The sequence below is a fragment of the Triturus cristatus genome, chromosome 3_1 (genome assembly GCF_964204655.1).
Source record: "Triturus cristatus chromosome 3_1, aTriCri1.1, whole genome shotgun sequence".
Classification (NCBI taxonomy): Eukaryota; Metazoa; Chordata; class Amphibia; order Caudata; family Salamandridae; genus Triturus; species Triturus cristatus.
The window spans coordinates 33,580,975-33,601,197 of record NC_140583.1 but is presented as its reverse complement, the minus strand read 5'-3'; the positions used below and the strand labels follow the sequence as shown (position 1 = coordinate 33,601,197).

The window sequence follows — 20,223 nt, the reverse complement described above, 5'->3', positions numbered from 1 at the left end:
ACATCTTGGCAGCTATAGCTGCTACAGAAAAGGGAGGTAATTATCCGAAAGGATTCCCTTCCACATACTCTTATCATTTGAACCCTGATAACATTCCCTATGTCACTGTTAATAACGTTGGTGAGATGTTGATTCCCAATACGGACCGCAGGCTTACACTGATATCGCAGCACAAGAGGGCATGGCCTCGGCGCATGCTGGTGTGTCTGCTACAGTCAGTATCTTGCAACAATGTTACTGGTGGCATGACTTATATAAACAAACACGTACTTATGTGCTTTCTTGTGACATTTGTCAGCAAATCAAGCCGTCTACTGTGACTTTTCCACCACAGACACCGTTATACATATCCAATAGACCATTTGCTTGTGTTTATTTGGATCACTATGGTCTATTTTCTTCTGATACTGCCTATAGATTCATCTTAGTAGCAGTTCATTCGTGCACACGTTTTCTATGGGTTTGGCCACAACGCAGTGCTGACACTCGAACTGTAGTCAGGGATTTGCGTATCTTTGTGGACATTTTTGCAGTGGGCACCTTACATTCAGACCAGGGTAGTCTTTGTGGTGCAGGTCAAATTTTTGTCTCCATTCCGTCCTGAGGGCAATTCTGTTGTGGAGCGAATGAACCGTGACTTAAAGCAATCCTTAATGGCTAGAGTCTCACGCACTGGCAGGAACTGGCTCGCCCATTTGTATAGCGTACAACGTACACTTAATAATCTCCCTAGAAGACCTCTGGGTGGGCGGACCCCTTACAAATTGCTCTTTGGCATGAAAATGTTTGTGCCAGACCTTGATGGTCTAGACTTGGCGGCTGCGGCCGTCCCTTTTGACGTAGATGAACATTGTGCTGTTTTACAGAACCTACAAGACACAAGAGACAGTCTTGCAAAAGAACATTTACCTGCCGCAGAGGATGGTGCACTGCAGATTCCAGTGATCGTCTGGCTGCCTAAAATTGGAGAACTGTCCGAGAGAGGGTGGAGAAAAAAAAAAGAGCTTGGTCCATCATATCGAGCCCCCGTTCCGGTGCTGGGTGTGCAGGGTACTCGTACAGTAATTTTATCACCACTTCCAGATCGCAAGGACAACAGATACGTCTCAATTGACAATGTCAAGCTACACCATCTGGCCGATTCTGAATAGTTTGCCTCCGGCTTCATCATATGCCACTATTCCAGGGAATCCTGACACTGCCGTAGAGATGGACTCTGTTGCTAATCCTGTCCTGGTCCTACAATCCACAGATTTTAATGATGAACAAGGATATACTTACCCTACAAGTGAATCTTTGCCGGGTTTCAATGCAGCAGCCAGGAACAAGTCACGTTTTTTGTTTGACTCTCATTCAACATCGAATTTAACCCCATCAAAATGTTCAATTTCTGTCTCCTGGTTTAAACACACTTATTTGGTTCCCCCATGGATATATAGATTTGGCTGGTGCTCATTCTTATTTTTCTATTTATGCCCATTGGTTTTGTGACAGTATTTTTTCGTTTGATCAATGGATACTACCTTAAAGAACGCTCTGCTTTACAACTGGTGGATGGAACTTTGGCCCCGCATTCTTCATCGCACATCATGAGGAGGGACCTGACTTCCGTCAACATTACATTCTGCTAAGTTACGGATGGAATAGTTTGGGATACAGTCCCGTTTCAAATTCATGGTCCGACAGAGATTGTTAATGTTCCGAATGTACTTCGTGTCTCAATGGGTGGTGTGGTTGAATATGACATATGTTCGGATGACTGGGATGTGCGGGCAATACACTCTCTGTTTTCAGATTTAAAATACTATACAGCATTTGATGCTGAAGACTTGCATTTGAATTCTGCAAATTATGCTGACTTATTTAGCTATCAGCATTATGGCCACCATTATTTGCATAAAGCAACTACTTTTCAAGCTGTATTCAATTACACACAATGGGAACATTGTCCCACCCCACCAATAGGGAGTTCAAAGACCCTGTTGAATAAATTTACATATTTTACGATTTATGATAACTCAAACCCTGAATCTTACTATTTTAAATTAAATTCTAAATCAAATACGAAGTTATGCTTACCCACACTAAAATTTTATACTCCGATTCCTTCATCCTTAAGTTGGCGGTGGGTGGCTGTGATCATTGGAAAAATACAGTTGATTTGAAATCAGTTTGGGGTTCCAAAACCTGGCAGGTGCAGGGCACAGAAGCTTTGTATCTTGCATGTCTTATACCAACACAAATACTGTTCTTGAACGATTCCATCTATCAGACTACTTGTCTGGGTTTAGCTACAGCTAAACAACTGAAGGCTCCTGCTTTTCCTTCCCTAGCAGAATATCCAGACTGGAATGTTACTACCAATTACACATTTGAGGAGTTGCAGTCTCTATTTACAAATGCAACATTTAATATCTCTAATATTGACTATGGGGTGGTTGGTTTGGCAGACCAGTGCAGATGCATGCCAAATGCGTTTCCATGACAGGGCTCCAAGTTACACACAGGACAGGCCTGATCCACGACTTTCAACTACACATTCTGCTACAACATATTCTGTTGGTAAATGATGTCAAAATTGGTTGAAACACTCTATCCTAGCATCAGTTAAACAGCATTTGTCAATGTTATTGAATGATGGGGATTTAGCAGATTTCATAAAAGGCCTGATTGGCCCAAGGCCTCAACAATGGATATATGCTGTTTACAATGAAATTTGGAGATTGTCTCAAATTGAAGCCGCTTCACGTTTAAGGGCTATAGACCAAGCTAATCTTGAAAAAAGTTCTTGCTATAGTCGAAACAGTATTAATACCCTTTCTTCCAGGATATACACCTTGGACAATGTTGTTTCTTCTATTCTTGATATTGTACAGGATGATGCATCTGTGTTATATCATGGTCAGAACCAATTGGGCTCTATTATGCAGTTAGCATGGGACTATGTAAACTCGTCATCTTTGTTTTTACCTTTTAATTTGACTGACAGACAACAGTATGTCCATGAAAGATGCAACCTATACCCTTTTACAAATAGAAAAATTAGACCCTTTACCGTTCTCAGTAGCGGAAACATACTCTGCTGTTTGGCTCATTCATGGGGTTATAACACTGCGTGGCTCTTTATTTAAATTTACATCATGCATGAAACATTTTCCCCTAGGTCGCTATGAACCATTAGGTAACTCGTTCCTTCATGAAGTTTGGTCACTTCCCTTCACGTTTAGATGTTTGCGTGATATGACCGAGGTGTATCTGACTGGTGAATCTGGTTATTCTTCCATTGGACACTCCCTTGTGTGCAAAAATATACAATTGCACGGCGCCTGTAATTTAGAAGCGCCTAATTTAGCGTGCATTTTAAAGGGAAAGCCCGTCCCCTCAATTAAACCAACATTCACACTGTTGTCTAACGGTAGGTATTTAGTTCTGAATAATGAAGAATGCTGTGGCATGTTAACAGGCATACCGTATATTGTGACTGTGTCACAACGTGTAGTTTGCTGCAAAAATGTGCTGTTTCCTCCACCTTGTGGGAGAGCCGTTGGGCCTTCCATTCCAACCTTGAAGGCAGAGTTCAACAAGCTGAGCTGAATAAGAGCTTTATTATCCCAGAAAGAAGTTTTTCTCACTTCTGCCCGCGAGACCTATGTCCTGCAGGTGGCTAATACAAGAACAGAAGTTCAAGCACCTTTAAACCTTGACCTCCCACAACATTTTGGTGAGCTAATTCATTCCATCTTCAATGCTTCTCATACAACGGGGCTGGCTAATTTTTTTTAAACTGTGGGCTCTGGCCTTGTGACATCTTTTCAAACAATTTTTGGTGTGATCCCGTCTTCGGCTGGTTGCCGCTAATACTGGCTTTAGCTGCCGGGGTCTTCCTGTCGATTTGCCTGCTCAGAAATGGCTGCCCCTCTTGTGGTCGTGCACAACCCGGCCCAGCTACAGCTGCTTCGTAACAGCAGGCTTCAGTGCTACGATACCTTGTCACTAGCCACTCTAAGTGTGGCTTATAATCGGTCTTTAAGATTTCCATGGTACACTTGCGTGCAATCAGTTTTCTCATGCTTGGAATGTCCTTTTCAATGGGCTTTGGATCTCTGGCTCACAAACACAGCGTTTCCTGACCTGGACATTGCCTTACTGATGGGCCCCCTACTGTCTCATGAGCAGGACTGTTCCGGTATGGGTCTGATGGCCTGTGCAGCCGTGCTCGGAGTGCTAGCTCAGTGGGATATTGGTGCAGCAGCACATGATTTCCTGCAACGGAGTTACATCGAGTACCACGCAAGTTGCTCACCGTTGGTGCTGGAAGCACCCATCATTAATGAGCATGTTTGCTCCTGTGAATTACTAAACTGGCTGACGTCTACTTTTTCAGCGGATGACAATGATTTCCTGATGGAAGCTGTCGCCACTTTTTGCGCTTACAAACTGATGGATTGATAAGACCAGGCCACCCAGACATTTATTTTTATTTTTTCTCTCACCTCATTTCATTATTATTATTTTTTTCACACCATATTGCCATTCTTTGCTTCCAGGTCGCATAAGCTCTTGTTGCTCATATTTTTAACTCTGTGTTCTACTTCAAGCACTATGTGCAGGACTGCCCAAGGGGAGGGTATCGCGAGAGTTTAGGGGTGCCAGCGGACGTTGCGACTTGCATCACCGCCATCTTGCCGCATATGCACACGACACTACATGCCTTGGTTCCCGTAAACACTCTGGCTCGTGCTGCTTCACATGGGAACTGTCTGCCTTTCACCATTTCGGCTGTGCTTTGTGTTCTAGTCTTTACACCGTGTTCAAGGACAGAAAACAACTTCACTGGTTAATCGGCTTTGGTCTGTCCCACACACATATAGACATAACATGGAACACAGTTGCGCTACTGACTTTTCGGGTGTTTTTAATATGGCACGGGATGCAAGTTAAGACACTTGGAGAAAACCTTTCCAGAGGAACAGCTGTGTTTGTCTGGAGATGTAAATCCTATCATCTAAGACTTGAGGTAGCGGGTTACGCTGTCCAAGCACACAGGTCTTCCACTGATATAATAAACATAGCTTGTAGCACGGGGAGGGTGGTAAAGCGCTATAAGGCTTAATCCACTGTCATTATAATATGCTGTCCCCGTTCGTATTATATGGAATTGTAACTGTGCTGATTATATTGTTTTTATGCATTTCTTTGCTAGTTTTAGCACGTGCACTGCATTACAGAGCATGTTGGTTGAAATAAACGTTTTAAACTATACAGTGTCTCTGGTTACTCACATTGTGGACAGGTATGAGTATCTAAGCGAAAGAGTGTCTTGTTCCCAGGAATTCTGAGAGGCCCTCAGTCGCATGTTCAAGGATATCCAATCATTGGTAGCTCCGCTGTAGTACGGAGAACGAATGGGATACTATAGCTAGCCGGATAGGGGTTCTAAACACCGAGGCATGTTTTTGGTACACCACAATACACCGAAGTCCTAGAGGGTGGCGTACGTCATGAGTGATATTACAAGTGTTATCACTGGTATTATCAATAGTAAGCCTAATAACATTTGTGGAAGTGGCAATAAAAATGTGTCTTAATAGTGCAGATTTGCAAGCCAAGTATAGGAAGGTAAAATAGATATGGTAAGGTAGTACAGCAAGCATGCTTATCAGCATCTCTGCACATTAAATGCAGAACCTGATTCGCTCAAAGGTGTTGGAGAATCTTGTAGAGAAACATCTGTCTTCTTTAAAGATGTTCATGCAGAAGATTTGGGGGTCTGTATACTAATGAAATGACAGTCGGTGTGCCTCTGGCTCCAATCACCAAAGGGACCAGTCTTGTGCAATTAGTCTCTTTGCACTGTTTGAACTTGGGTATCAACTATGGAACTGTGGGGGTTGGTAGCAAGGCATAGAGAAATGATTTGGCCAATCTATCAAGAAAGTATTCTCCTTGGACTGAGGGTATGGGAATCAAGAAGCAACAATTTGGCATTTTCTTTTGTGATGTTAGCTGCATATATACGAGGAAGCAACTCACTGCTTAGCACCGGCTGGCGGGGTTGCAGAGGGTGTCCACTGTGCTTACACACCTTGAATTTAGAGGGCCATGGAGATAAATTGGTATAATGCAAGTGCCCTGACAGCAGAAAGTCACAGGGTCTATCACTTTTTCACCCTTTTTATTCCTTCCCTGTGCCTTTCATCCCATGCAAGGGAGAAAGAGAAACCGCATTCTCTTCTAAAAGACACTGCAAGAAAGATGAAGAGAGGCAGAAACACAGGTAAAGAGTACGAGTACTGCAGACTTGAAGCTGGCCTGTTAAAACAAGCAATAATGGCCTGATGAAGCACTGAGTCTGAAATAATCATTAAAAGGAAGGGGGGATGTCAGTGGCGGATGGATAACCAGTCCCCTGTAATGAAGGTAAGTAAGCAGATACCATCAACGTTATTTTGAAGAATGACGCGTATTTCAGGTGAAACAGGAAGCCACTGCATGGAAATGGAAAAGGTTCTTGCCATTCCACTATCTCAGTTGTTGTTTGTGGCTCGTGCAGATTCAATGTAGAAACATACACATCTCGCATACATCAAGGTGGCCTTGTGAAGCAGGTGACCATTGTCTGATCCCTTATGGCCCATGAGTGCACGATATTGGTTTCAGGCCATTCGTTTTCAAAAGAAGCTTGACCGCTTTCATTTTTTTGAAGGATGTTAAGCTCCAGTGCCAGGTGATCCATGTGGGAAGGTTTCACATCTGGTGGAATTTGAGGTGGTCAACCTGAAAAATCAGACTACACTTCGATTCTGCTAATTATGTAGTACCTATCTCTTCGTTTGGACAACCAACAGTGGTGGCACAATGCCCGCTTAAATTGAGGATTGCTAGTTTCTTATGCCTCTATTGTATTTCTCTTTCTGGTAGGATGACGTCTGCATCACCTCAGTGGCATATAATGCCTTTTAATTGTAATCTGCAAGTGTTCGTCCTCTTTTCCATATCCACATATTTGAGTGACTCAGTATCATAAAGGTTACATTTTCTGCTCAGGCACCGGCAGCAATGTTTGAGATCAAGTTTTTGCTACTGTGCCAGCTCCTCATGCAGCATTTTATGGCAAATGAACAGCAGTGCGCGACCCATCAGTGCACCCTGCTTGAGGGTCCCTTATCTGGCAAATTAAGGCTGGTGAGGGAAGGTATACTTCAAGGAGAGCGCTTCAGAACGTTGTCTTCGCTGGATTTTAAGACCACCAGCCTCACATGAGCAGAAATTTTTAATCTAAGCGTGCCAATGAAGTTTGGCATCATAACTGAGTATGCTAAACACGTAAAGGTCACACGCTTACTACTTTATTTTGGTAAACATTTAAACTCCATCAAAGTGTCAGTCTTGAACATTCCCCCCACACACACAACACTGCATACATCATACCTTTCTACACCACAGCAGGGGGGACACAGACATGCGCTCAGTATCCAACAATACTTGACATCAGAGGTTCACTGGCTAGGTGCCCCAAATGGGAGACACTGAAACAGCAAACCAGACCCTCCACTGCACTTATCCACCTCAACAAGCATACCCCTCCCCACAATTACATACGAAACAACATGTTTCATCAAATGGAGAATAATTAGTGGTGCTTATGCACAGGACTGGGGTCCACTGAAAGAGATGGGTCTGCGGTCAGAGACAAGGAGGGGGTACTAGAAAGCAGAGCAGCAGACTGGGGTGAGCAAATCACTATGAGGGGTTCCTAGGAACAGATGAGCACGGGTAATGAAAACCAGAAATTAAACTAGCAGTGTAAGTTTGAGGAGGGAGTACTGGGTATGAAAGATATGCACTGGTAGAACTATATAGGGGCCCAATGCTTGAATAGCAATGGAGACCAACAGCAAAGTTTGAGATTCCCAACACTGTAAAGAAAAAAAAAAAACAAGATGCCATCAGAGAGAGCTGTGGTCATGCAGACGTTCAGCGCCATCACATGGACCAGTGCTGCAGAGCATTGGACATTAAGCCTTTCGCACTCAACATGTGCTCCTACCTGCTTTATATGCAATATAGGAATGAACAATAGCTAGGGTCCCAGGCCAAGGAAGAGCCTCCTCTTTCTTTAGCATCTGCAATAAAAACAGGAGTGTTAAATGTCTGTTTGAGAGAGCAGCTCTCAGAGGAGAAAAGGGAAGAGACAGACATGGGGAGATGAATGTAGTTAAGCAATGGCATGGACAGGATGCGTGTAGCATGCACTTAGATTAGTAGCAAGTCTTGGCAAGTGGCGTTGGGCCAGCGAGAGCAGCTCTAAAGAGGAACTTCATGTTAACATTTACAACTTGCGACGTTACATCACAACCTAGAGTCTGGGCTAGTTATAGATGTAAAGCATGTTTTTTCCCCCAATTCCTTAAAGTAGTACACTGCACGTGTGCTGCTACAGGTGAGCAACCAGCTGCCCAAATCACCCCTCAGCCTGTCTAGGCAGGCCTGTGCTGTTTGTAGTTTCTGCATACATTGTTTGTGAGCTCCTAGGGCAACACTGGTTGAGTTCCAATGACCCACCAACTTCGACCACAAGGCTCCTCAATGCCCCTGCACATACTGTTTACTTTAGTCATTCAACTCCAACGGTGCTCAATGTGGGGGTTCAGCTGGAATAAAATCCTGATAGGCAGCATACAGCTTTCATTGCCAGCAATACATTAAAAAGAGATACGTAAATTAATCCTTTTAAAATCCTGCACGCCTAACCGCAGACTTCTGCAGACTGTTTTGGCTCCATCTAGTTGATCCTTAAACATAAAAATGCAATTCAAAAATATAATCCAGACACCATATACTGTCTGAAGCCAATACATAAAATAAACTGATAAACATAAATGTATGCAGATAACAATTTAAAAAGCGCACAAACATGTACAAAAACTTCACAATCAGGAACCCACAATCAACATTCTAATAAAATGCATTATGGGAGCGCCAAAGTCTTAGCAAGTGTTTATGTAAAACTGCAGGCTTTCCGTAACCACAAATGCAAACGTAGGTAGTATCACCAAACAGATTATTCAAGGTTTCCTCCACTCAATACTCTATCTGCTTCACTTACTCGCTCATTCTATACACCTCTTGTCCTGTACTCCCCTTCTCCACTTGTGAAATCTAATTTGTACCACGTTCTATACTGTTAAATTGACATGTACGGCTCCTCTACACTATCAAACTAAAGACTGTTCAGACCATGTACATTTTCTCTACACATTCCCTCAATTGAACTACCTGGTAATCTATTTTTCAGTCCCTGATATCCCACACCCTTTCTTTCAATCCTGTAATATCCGAGAAACGCAATAGCTTGTTGAAAGTTAATCGCTTAGAAATTAAACCAGCTGCTGTATGTAAACTGGATGATGAAAAATTATTTTTTAAAGAAGCGCCTGATAAATATAAAACACAGGGCCAATGTGAACATAATAAATGTCATAGTAAAAAATGAAAATGCTACCACTAGAATCATTTGCAACTAAACCTTAGGCTATCTGTGGTGTTGTGTGGTAATAGACCAATAAAATGCTTTGGCACACCATCACTCCTCAATGGAGCATGAGGTGGTATACAAATGCAATTAAAATACAATAACGCCTCAGATCATAACTACGCTTCCAACAACTACACCTCTAAGAAAAAGCAGGCCACACAGCTAAAAGAAAATCTTTAGATAAAAGTAAATATGTTGGAAAACAAATAGTCACAAGATATCACTGAATTGTAATATACTAATATGCCATAAACTACCCAAAAAAAGAATAATCTCAAAATAGATCACCACGAAACAGCAAGCTCCGATTCTAAATGAATGTAAGGCTAACTACTGCAGTAAATGGCAAGATAATTCAGCAATATAAAGGAATCCCAACATATAAAAATACAATAAAAGTAAACTTCAAAATACACTCGAACCTCAGAATAAAAATTACCTACACAAATAAACTTAAAACTATTGTTAAAATGAAACCGGAGGAGAAACATTAACAAGTTACTAGGTTGCTAATAAATACCATGATAAAATAAAAGAACATCAATCTGAAACGCAAGATTAAAGTTAATCACAATACAGAAACGAACAAGTAATTAAAAGTAAACTGAAAACGTGAAGCCATATGATGAGAAAAACACTCTGCAAAAGTGCTGCGATTCAAAATAGACCAAGCGAAGGTTAAACCACACACTAAAGGGAACCAAAGAATAAAATAAAATAAAATAATAACTGTAAAAAAACAGAGGAAAGGACAACCACGGATCAAAGATAAAGTACTTGTTCAGGTCAAACTATTTGTTAATTGAAGCCATTTGGGAACCAAAAATATTAACTAAATGTATGTGAACTATTAATAAAAACCAATTATTTTACCACATGCTTTATATAAACAAGCATTGCTGCATGTTTGAGATAGCTACAGTAATGTTGCAGTTAAAAAGACATCCACTCAAGGAACACAGGAACTTCCCAAGGTTGGTTGACATATCTTTAAACAGTGGCAAGCAAAAAAAAAAAGAAGACAAAAAAAACTTCTCAGGAAGATGTTTACAAGACACACCATTATACAACTATTAGAAGCACCCTTCCTAAGACATACCATTTTACAATCATAAGAATCATCTTTCTGCAGAAGATGAAATTTACATGGCGTACCATTCCACACTTATTAGAAGTACCCTGCACAGGAAAAGCTTACGAGACATACCATTCTACAATGAATAGAAGTATTCTTCGCCGGAAGAGGATGTTTACACGATATGCCATTCTACAATTATTTAAAGAATCATTTGTGTACAAGACATACCATTATGCAATTACTAGAAGTATCCTTTGCCAGAAGATGTTTACACCATGTACCATTAGATAATTACTAAAAGTACCCTTCACAGGAAAAAGATGTTTGCAAGATATACCATTCTACAATCATTTTATGTAGGCTTCGCTGGAAGGTGATGTTTACAAGCCATACCATTCAACAATTATTAGAAGTATTCTTCTCTGGAAGATGTTTAAAAGACATACCACTATACAATTATTAGAAGTACCCTTCACAGGAAGATGGTGTTTACAGAACATACCATTCTACAATTATTAGAAGTACTCTGCCCTGGAACAAAATTTTAACAAGACATATCGTTCTACAATTATTACAAGTATTCTTCACTGGAAGATGATGTATTCAAGTACAATTATTAGAAGTACCCTTTACGGGAAAATGATGTTCACAGGACATACCATTCTACACTAGAAGTATCCTTCGCCAGACATACCATTTTACAATCCTAAGAAGTATCCTTCTCCAGAAGATGACCTTTAGAAGGCATACCATTCTACAATTATTAGAAGTACCCTGCGTAGGAAACAGATGTTTACAAGACATACCTTTCTACAATTATTATAAGTATTCTTTGTTGGAAGAAGATGTTTACAAGATATTCCATTGTACATATATTAGAAGTACCCTTCACAGGAAGAGGATTACAAGACATAGCATTATTAGAAGTGCTCTTCAAGAGTACAAAACTAAGTGTATGCCTTTTTTATTAGACTGACCAAGCAAAAACCATGTAACATACTTCATCATTTCGAAAAATAAATGTCTATTCCCGCCATTGCAAGTCAAATGAATCACTACTGCGAAGAGCCAGAACATTCACATTAAAACAACACATGCAAGGGAAATGCGGGTTATGATTGGCAACTTAGATAAACTCTTCAAGACAAAAAAAATAGTTCCCTCTGCTGTACTGTCAAATACATTTGTTCTCTCTAGAAAACTTACTTTCACCTGCATGGACGGGTCAGTCAAATGCATTTCCCACACAGAATTGTTGAAAGAACTAAACTATTTTCCTATTAATAGCAATAGCATTTGAAATTTGAGCATGGTGCTATCAGTCAGTCCTAAACGAGTTAAAATGACTCCAATGTCATCTATTCTGACAGGTGCCAATCACAGCCATCTCCCATAAACTATTGGCAAACTCAGGGCTCATCATTAACCCTCTCCAATATCTAAGTCAGTAGGCGATCTCATCAAAACATGTGCCTTGCCATTCGTCCAGGCTGCAGAAGACACCAAACTGTATTTAAAACACAGCAAATCTAAAACCACCCAGGCAGAAACTCTTTATAGTACACAAAGGGAGTCACTGTTCATTGGAGAGAAAGAAGGGGAAGAAACATTTGTCGTGTGCTACTCTGTCTGTTGGGGACAGTGTCCTCATCATAATACCCTCACACACCCTGAAGGATGTCATGCTTCATCATTTGGGCTTTGCTCCTCGTCGGGCCGGCTCTGCAATGCCCTACGGGTCAGGAACAGTGACTTCCTTTGTGTACTAGTTACTTTTCGGGAGCAAGGGTCACTGGACCTAATAATCAGCTCCTAGTGTCCCCCCTCTCTATAAATAGGAAAAACTCTTTATAAGCACGTATGTTTGGACAGATCACAATGTGGTCAAACATTACTATGAAAAAGATGATGTATTCTTTCAATATGCCCAGAAAAACCAATGCACATTCTACTCATCTTGAACTCTAGCTAAACGAAGCTCTGATTAATTCATGACAATCACTGAGTAGATGACAAAGAAGATAATCAAATCCATCTCAAGTCCAGTTAAATCATTTAGATCGCTTGACCTCCAATGCGACTGGCAAGTCTTCTAACTTTCTTATTCCAAAAGTGGCAAATTATGCAAAACAGTTGGAATACTTTGTCCCTCTCCTGGCACAACTATTTACTGCCGCCTACATATTTCTAATGCAAGTGAAAACCTCCTAGTTTTTATTTCTTTTTTTTGTTTTAGTTGTCACACAGCTCATAATTTTAGGTGTGGTAAGTAGTTTATCCTTCTCCTATTTTTTCACCGGAAATAAATACAGTCATGTACAACAAAAACAAGCCCAAACTGGGTCTTCCCAAGATCAGGTTCTAAAAGAACAAGTTACTTACCTTCGGTAAGGCTCTTTCTGGTAGATTCTGCAACCACAGTTCCTTACATTGAGAATATTCTCCAGGCACTGTTAGGTGGTGGCTTGTGGCTCAGTGCTGTAGTATGGGAGAGGTGACAGAGGGGAGCCACATGTTAAGCATTACCCCTGCATGCCAACATCAGTTTCTTGACGGACACTTTCCACAACCTCATACCAGTCCATAAAGCAACTGTCGGTACCAGAGTGCAGATCTTTAAATTGGAACCTTTTTCTATGGTAGAAAGAGGCCACTCCACAGAACGGGGAGATAAAAGGTTGGCAGATATCAAGAAGAGGCACTCCATGCGACAACACAGTGGCAGTACCGTTAGCCCTAGTGGAATGGGTTCTTAGACCTTCTAAAGGCTGCTTCTTGGCAAGTGCATATCAGATTGTAAAGCAGAGGTTTATCATCCTCAACAAAGTCCTTTTCTACATAGCCTTTCCATTTTTCTCCCTGGAGAACCACATAAAAACCTAATTGTTCACCTAATGGTCCTAGGTACCAGTGATGTGAAATGTTCAGCTCTTATGGTATACAACTGATGGAGGTTCCCCTCCTCATTCGAGGGGTGTGGAGGGGCAAAGAACGCTGAGAGAATGATGGACTGCCCAATGTAGAAAAGAGTCATGACTTTTGACAAGAAAAAGTATGTCCAGAAAAAAGAAGGTGCAGGTTGGCTGCATAGACATTGCCAGAAAACAGTCTTTGGAGATAGAAGTTGCAACAAGCAGCTGTACCTTGGCTCGAAGGGCATACACATCAGAAATGTCATGTTCAAGTTAAGGTCCTCCTGTGGCCTCAGGTTTGGGGGGGGGGTGGGACATGTGTGTGAAAACCTCTAATAAGCCACATCACAACAGGTGATTTAAACAGGCATTGTAAGGCCACAGCTGCAGCAAGGATAAGTTACTTACCTGTAATCCTAGTTCTCTTCCAGGGGTATACTCATCAAAGTCATGAGCAATGAACAATCCCCGGCCATGTGCGGGACCCCGGAGAATATATACAAAAATACATATATATGTGTATGTTTAGAACCACAAGTACATAGTACTTCCAAAAACATACATATATACATGTATACACATATAAATATGCAGCCTATATACTGAAAATAGACTGAAAAGCCAAGATTACATGGATTTCTACTGTAAGAAAATAATATCACATGTAAATAATGTAACATAGAACATATACTGCAGTAGTGTTCAACAAGAACCCTTTATTTTCATAAAGAAAAACAGGTAAGTGCAGGCAATTTGTTCTTAGGCTGCATAGATGAATAATCATCACCATATAGCAAAAAACTGGCACCTTGCCTTTAAGGCTTCAGAAAACCTGGACACCGTGCCTTTAAGACCTCCAGGAGCCCCCTGCTCCCATCATGCACCACAGGTGACAGTTAGGTCAGTTCTTTTTGTACAGCGTACTAACATGTAGTAACCAGGATATCAGATGCAAATAACACATCATCATACTGTTGATGCTCATCCGGGGAGGCGGGAGGGTTGCTTATGACTTTGATGAGTATACCCCTGGAAGAGAAGGAAAATGCTACTTACCATTATGCATCTGTTCTTGGCATGTAGAGCTGCAGATCCACACACTGAGCATAGATCGCCATCTGGTGTTGGGCCCGGATGGTTGCACTTGTTTTTGTCTTGGAAAAGTCTTTGGAAGTCACGAGATAGGTGACTCCTTTCGATGATAGTGCACATGGGTATCGGCTCCATCCCCAGATAGTTTTTTCGCCAGCAGGGAAATGATGAAGTTTTGTAGGAACCAGAAAAGATGCGCATGTATGCTGTATCTAAATAAGATAGCACTAGAACAGATAGAGGTAGCCGGGTGGGCGTGTGTGGATCTGCAGCTCTACATGCCAAGAACAGATGCATACTGGTAAGAAGCATTTTCCGTTCGAGGCATATGAGCTGCAGATCACACACTGAGTATAGATTGTATAGCAGTATCCGTTCCTAGCGGCGACCACTAGTATCTGTTGCAGTAATTTGAAATAGTGTTTTGAGTACAGCCTGGCCCACACTAGCTTGTTGTTTTGTTTGCACATCTACACAATAGTGCTTTGTGAATGTGTGCGGTGTAGACCATGTAGCTGCTTTGCAGAGGTCAAAGGGAATGTTGCCTAAAAATGCCATTGAAGCCCCTATCTTTCGGGTTGAGTGGGCTTTAGGAGGAACAGATAATGTACGTTTTGTTTTGTGATAGCAAATCTGTATGCATTTGACAATCTACCTTGCTATCCCAGATTTTGATATGGGGTTGCCTTTATGTGGTGGTGAGAAGGACACGAAACATTGTTTTGTCTTGCGACAAGGTTTTGTCCTTTCAATGTAATAAAGCAGTGCTCTTTTAACATCTAGAGTGTGAAGAGCTCTTTCTGCGATTGTTTGCGGTTCCGAGAAGAATACTGGCAACTCTACAGACTGATTGATGTGGAAGGGAGAATTAACCTTAGGGAGGAATTTTGGATTGGTTCTGAGAACCATTTTGTTATGATGGAGTTGTAGAAAAGGTTCTTGAATAGTTAGTGGCTGTAGCTCACCGACTCTTCTAAGGGAAGTAATAGCCACTAGGAAAGAAACTTTCCATGTTAGAAATTGTATTTTGCATTTGTGTAGGGGTTCAAAGAGAGGGCCCATTAGTCTTGTGAGAACTATGTTAAAATTCCACACAGGTGAGGGTGGCACCCTGGGAGGAATTATTCTCTTGAGGCCTTCCATAAACGTCTTGATGGCAGGTACCCTGAAGAGCGACAAGTGTTGTCTATTTTGTAGGTAGGCTGCTATGGCAGTGAGATGTAACCTAATAGATGTTTACGCTAAGTTACACCTTTGGCGATGCAGTAGATAACCTATGATGTGTTGGATAGACACATCTAAAAGTTTGATGGCGTTGTTGTGACAATATATCACGAATCGTTTCCACTTGGCTGCATAGCACGCTCTAGTGGTGGTGCGTCTAGCTTCTCTGATAACATTCATACAGTCAGGGGGAAGGTTTAGGTAACCAAACTAAGAACTCAGGAGCCAGATCGCTAGGTTGAGCTGTGCTGAGTCCGGGTGTCTGATCTCTCCATGGTTCTGGGTTAAGAGGTTGTGGGGAGAGGTGTCATTTTTGGTGCGGAACTACGGATAGTTCCAGTAATGTGGTGTACCAAGGTTTTCTGGCCCATGTTGGAGCAACTAGGATGAGAGTCAATGAGTGCTGCTGCAGTTTGTGCACCACCAGTGGAATGAGTGGGAGAGGCGGAAAAGCGTACGCAAATCTGCCTGACCAATTCATACATATCGCAATGCCTTTGGATAATGGGTGTGGATATCTGGTGGCGAAGCTTGGGCATTTGGCGTTTTCGTGTGTGGCGAAGAGCTCTATCTCTGGTTGCCCCCACATGTGGAAAAATGGTTGAAGAAGTTGCGGATGAAGTTCCCACTCGTGAATCTGTTGTGTCTGACGACTTACTAGATTGGCTATGTTGTTTTGGACTCCCGGATCATGTTGGGCTACGTGAAACATTTTTCTGAGGAATAGCCCATCTCCATATGCTTTGCGCCAGTTGAGAGAGCTGTAGGGCGTGTGTCCCGCCTTGTTTCTGTGTGTAGTACATGGCTGTCATGTTGTCGGAGCGGACTAGGATAGCCTTGCCTGATATTTGTTTCTGGAATGCCTTTAGGGCTAGGAATATGGCTAGTAACTACAGGTGATTGATGTGGAGTAACTTTTGTTGAGGTGTCCACCTGCCCTGCATGGTGTGGTGTAATAGATGAGCTCCCCAGCCAGAGAGCGATGCGTCGACTGTTAGCACAATTTGTGGAACCGGCTCAATGAACGGTTGCCCTTTGGAAAGGTTTTTGGTGTTCCACTACTGCAGAGAGCGATGTGTGCGATCGCCAACCAACACCAGATCTGTCAGCTGACCTTGAGCCTGGTCCACTGACGTGCCAAACATTCCTGTAGGGGACGCATCTGGAGTCTTGCATGAAGTACTATAAATATGCAAGAGGCCATCATCCTTATCAACTGCATGAACACTCGAGCTGTAAGAGTGTTGAGGCTGAAATTTTGTTATGAGGCTTTGTATGCTTGCTATCCGGGTTGGGCTGGGATATGCAAGTGCTTTTGAGGTGTTGATTGTGGTACCAAGGTACTGTTGTATGTGGGACATTGTAGGTGAGACTTTGCATGGTTTACCGTAAACCCTAAGTCGTGGAGTAGTTGGATGGTTGCATGAGTGTGATGTACACACTGATTGTATGACTTGGCTTTTATGAGCCAGTCGTCTTAAGTATGGGAAGACATGGATGTGCTGTCTTCTTAGGTGAGCCGCAACAACCGCCAGACACTTGGTAAATACTCTGGGTGCTGTGGTGACTCCGAATGGGAGTACCTTGAATTGTAGTGCTGACCGTCCACTACAAACCTGAGATATTTCCTGTGAGAGGTGTGAATGGGAATATGAAAGTAGGCGTCCTTGAGATCTAGAGTGACAAGGAAATCGCCTTGTGCGAGAAGAGGAAGGACCTGTTGAAGCGTGAACATATGAAAATGGTCTGATTGTATGTACAGGTTTAGGGGTCTAAGATAGGTCTCAAGAGAGCCGTCCTTCTTTGGGATGAGGAAGTATAGGGAGTAACCTCCTGTGTTTTGTTGAAGCAGGGGGACTGATTCTATTGCATGTTTTTGTAGGAGGAAGATTACCTCCTGTTTTAGCAGCGATAAATGTTCTGGTGACATTGGGCACAGTCTGGGTGGTATGTTTGGGGGGGGGTTAGAGGTGAGTTCTAGACAATATCCTGATTGAACTATTTGTCTCACCCACCTGTCTGTGGTGATGTTGTTCCAGACAGGTATGAAATGTAGCCATCTTTCCCCGACTGGAGTGGACTGGTCCGGGGGAGCGGAGGGAAGTCATTGGGTAGGGGTGGAGGCAGAGCGAGTATTGTTGGTCTTGCCTCTACCTTTGTTATTATTGCCTCTGTAGCCTCCACTTTGATAACCTCTTGTGAATGTGGTCTGGGTGGGTGTCTTATAGGACGTGGAGGGGTTGTCAGAGGAGTAGCCTCTGGAGGTGCCCTTGCAAGAGGAGCGACAAAAGGAACGTCTGGGAGCTTGCGATTGCTAGGCTCCGATTGATTTAGCCGTGTCGGTGTCTTTTTTCATCTTTTCTAGAGATGAATCCATGGCAGGACCAAATAGATGTTCCTGATCAAATGGCTGGTTAAGGATGGAAGTTTGTACTTCCGGTTTGAAACCTGAAATGCGTAGCCATGCAGGTCTACGCAGGACACTTGTGTTGATGGCTCGGGAGGCGGTGTCTGCCACATCTAGAGCGCAACGAATGGAGGTGTTTGTGATGAGCTTACCCTCTTGTATGAGGTCGTTGGCTTTGGTTTTGTATTTGTCAGGAAGGTGCTGCAATAGGGTCTCTAGCTCATCGTAGTGTGCCCTATCGTATCTGGCTAACAAAGCTTGAGTGTTGGCAATGCGCCATATATTAGCTGCTTATGACGCTGTGCGTTTACCAGAGGCATCCAAGAGTTTTGACTCCTTGTCGGGAGGTGAAGCGTTTCCTGATGTTTGTGAGTTAGCCCTCTTTCTGGCATTGGAGACCACTAAGGAATCCAACAGTATTTGGCCCTTAATGTATACATGGTCTGCTGAGGCAGATTTGCATTTCTTCTCTATCCTGGGGTTAATAACCCTAGCCCTAATAGGATCTTTGAACGCCTCAGGTGTATGTTTTATTACCCCTTTTAACATAGGGAGAACGGAGGTGGACTTTTGTGAAGTATCAAAAGTGTCTATTAAGAAATCCTCTTCCACAGGGTCTGTATGTAAAGCAACCCCGTGGTACTGTGCATCTCTGTGAACGAGCTGGGTGAAACCTATGGTACCCTCTGGAGGGGAAGGTCTAGAGGGGTAGATGTCATCTTGTGTTACATTAGGGACATCTGGTGTATTGTAATCGTTCCAGGGGTCTGGGGTATAAGGCGGACTAGGACCCTCCCCCGTGTCATCAGAGGTGTCATCATCGTCCACTGGTGGAGGAGATGGTGTAGGAGAGTGGTGTGGTTGGGGGGGGGGGAGGAGGAGGAGGTGGAGAAGGGAGTCTGAGAGGAGATGTTTCAACGTCTCTCTTTTAAGGTGGAGATGGAACCGGTAGAGGCGTGTCCATTGGTCTCTTCTTGGAACTGAGTCAGTTTACCGGTTTTGGGGTCTTTTAGAAGAGTTTTTTGGGTGGGATCCGGTTTAAAAAGCTCTTCTTGTGGAGGCTGGTGTTTTGGCGCCGACTTTTTTGGTTCCGAGGGCTTGAGTGGCACCGAATCTGGGGTGGATTTGTGCTCTTTTGGGTTTGAAGCGTGAGATTTTTTTAGTCTCTGTAGGAGCCTGCGGAACTGGTTGTTTTTTCGGTTCCGATGGTTTTTCGGTTCCGAAGGTTGAGAATGTGAACTTTTCGGTGGTGTCTTTTTACTCGGGTTCTGACGACTTTTTCGGAGTCGAGGGGTTGGCGCCTATTGGTTTCGGTGCCGAGTGCGTCGATGTGGAGGCAGTGGTCGGCACGAAGGTGGAGTAAGGTTTCTTTTTGGGTGCTGGGGTTTGGGTTTCGGCACCGATGCCAGGCTGACTCGATCCAGAGTGGCCTGAAGGCTTAGTTGTTGACTTCTTTGCCGGGCCCGAAGGCGGGGCGTGAGAAGTAGTGTCTCGGTGTGCACCTGGGTCTGAAGGTGAAGGTGTTACCGTAGCCTTTTTCGGTGGTGGGGGGAGGGGGTCGGGGTCGACGTCACTACTTACGACCCTCTGCCCAAGAGTGACGTCTTCGACGTCGGAGTCATCGGCTTCTCAGGCGCTGACGGGGCCTTCTTCGACCCGTTCCTGTTCTGGTATATCGATGCCCTCCTGGAAGATGTCGTCGGGAATGGATGTCGACGAGCGAGCCATTGTTCTTAGAGCTCGACGATCCCGAATGGTTTTCTTGGAGCGGAAAGAGGCGCAAGTTGGACACTCTCTGGCCTCGTGCTCCGGTGAAAGGCAGAGGTTACACACCTCATGAAGATCTGTGTGTGGGAATTTCGACCCACATTGAGGACACTTCTTATAAGGAGTCCTTTCCATGAGCCAGATCTAATGGCCTAGGTAGGCCCGAAGGCCTTCGTCGATGACCGGAATCGAGGACTTTCGAACT

General features: G+C 43.1%; 1 protein-coding gene across 6 annotated transcripts in view; it reads right to left on the bottom strand.

Moving 5' to 3' along the window:
- PHF21A (PHD finger protein 21A) overlaps window positions 1–20,223 on the bottom strand; it is a 737,785-nt gene that overhangs the window by 17,747 nt on the left and 699,815 nt on the right. For all 6 annotated transcript variants that reach the window (XM_085646699.1, XM_085646701.1, XM_085646696.1 and 3 more), the window contains one exon: window positions 8,051–8,126. In XM_085646699.1, the coding sequence (XP_085502825.1) occupies window positions 8,051–8,126 (76 nt within the window). The remainder of the gene's footprint in view (window positions 1–8,050; window positions 8,127–20,223) is intronic.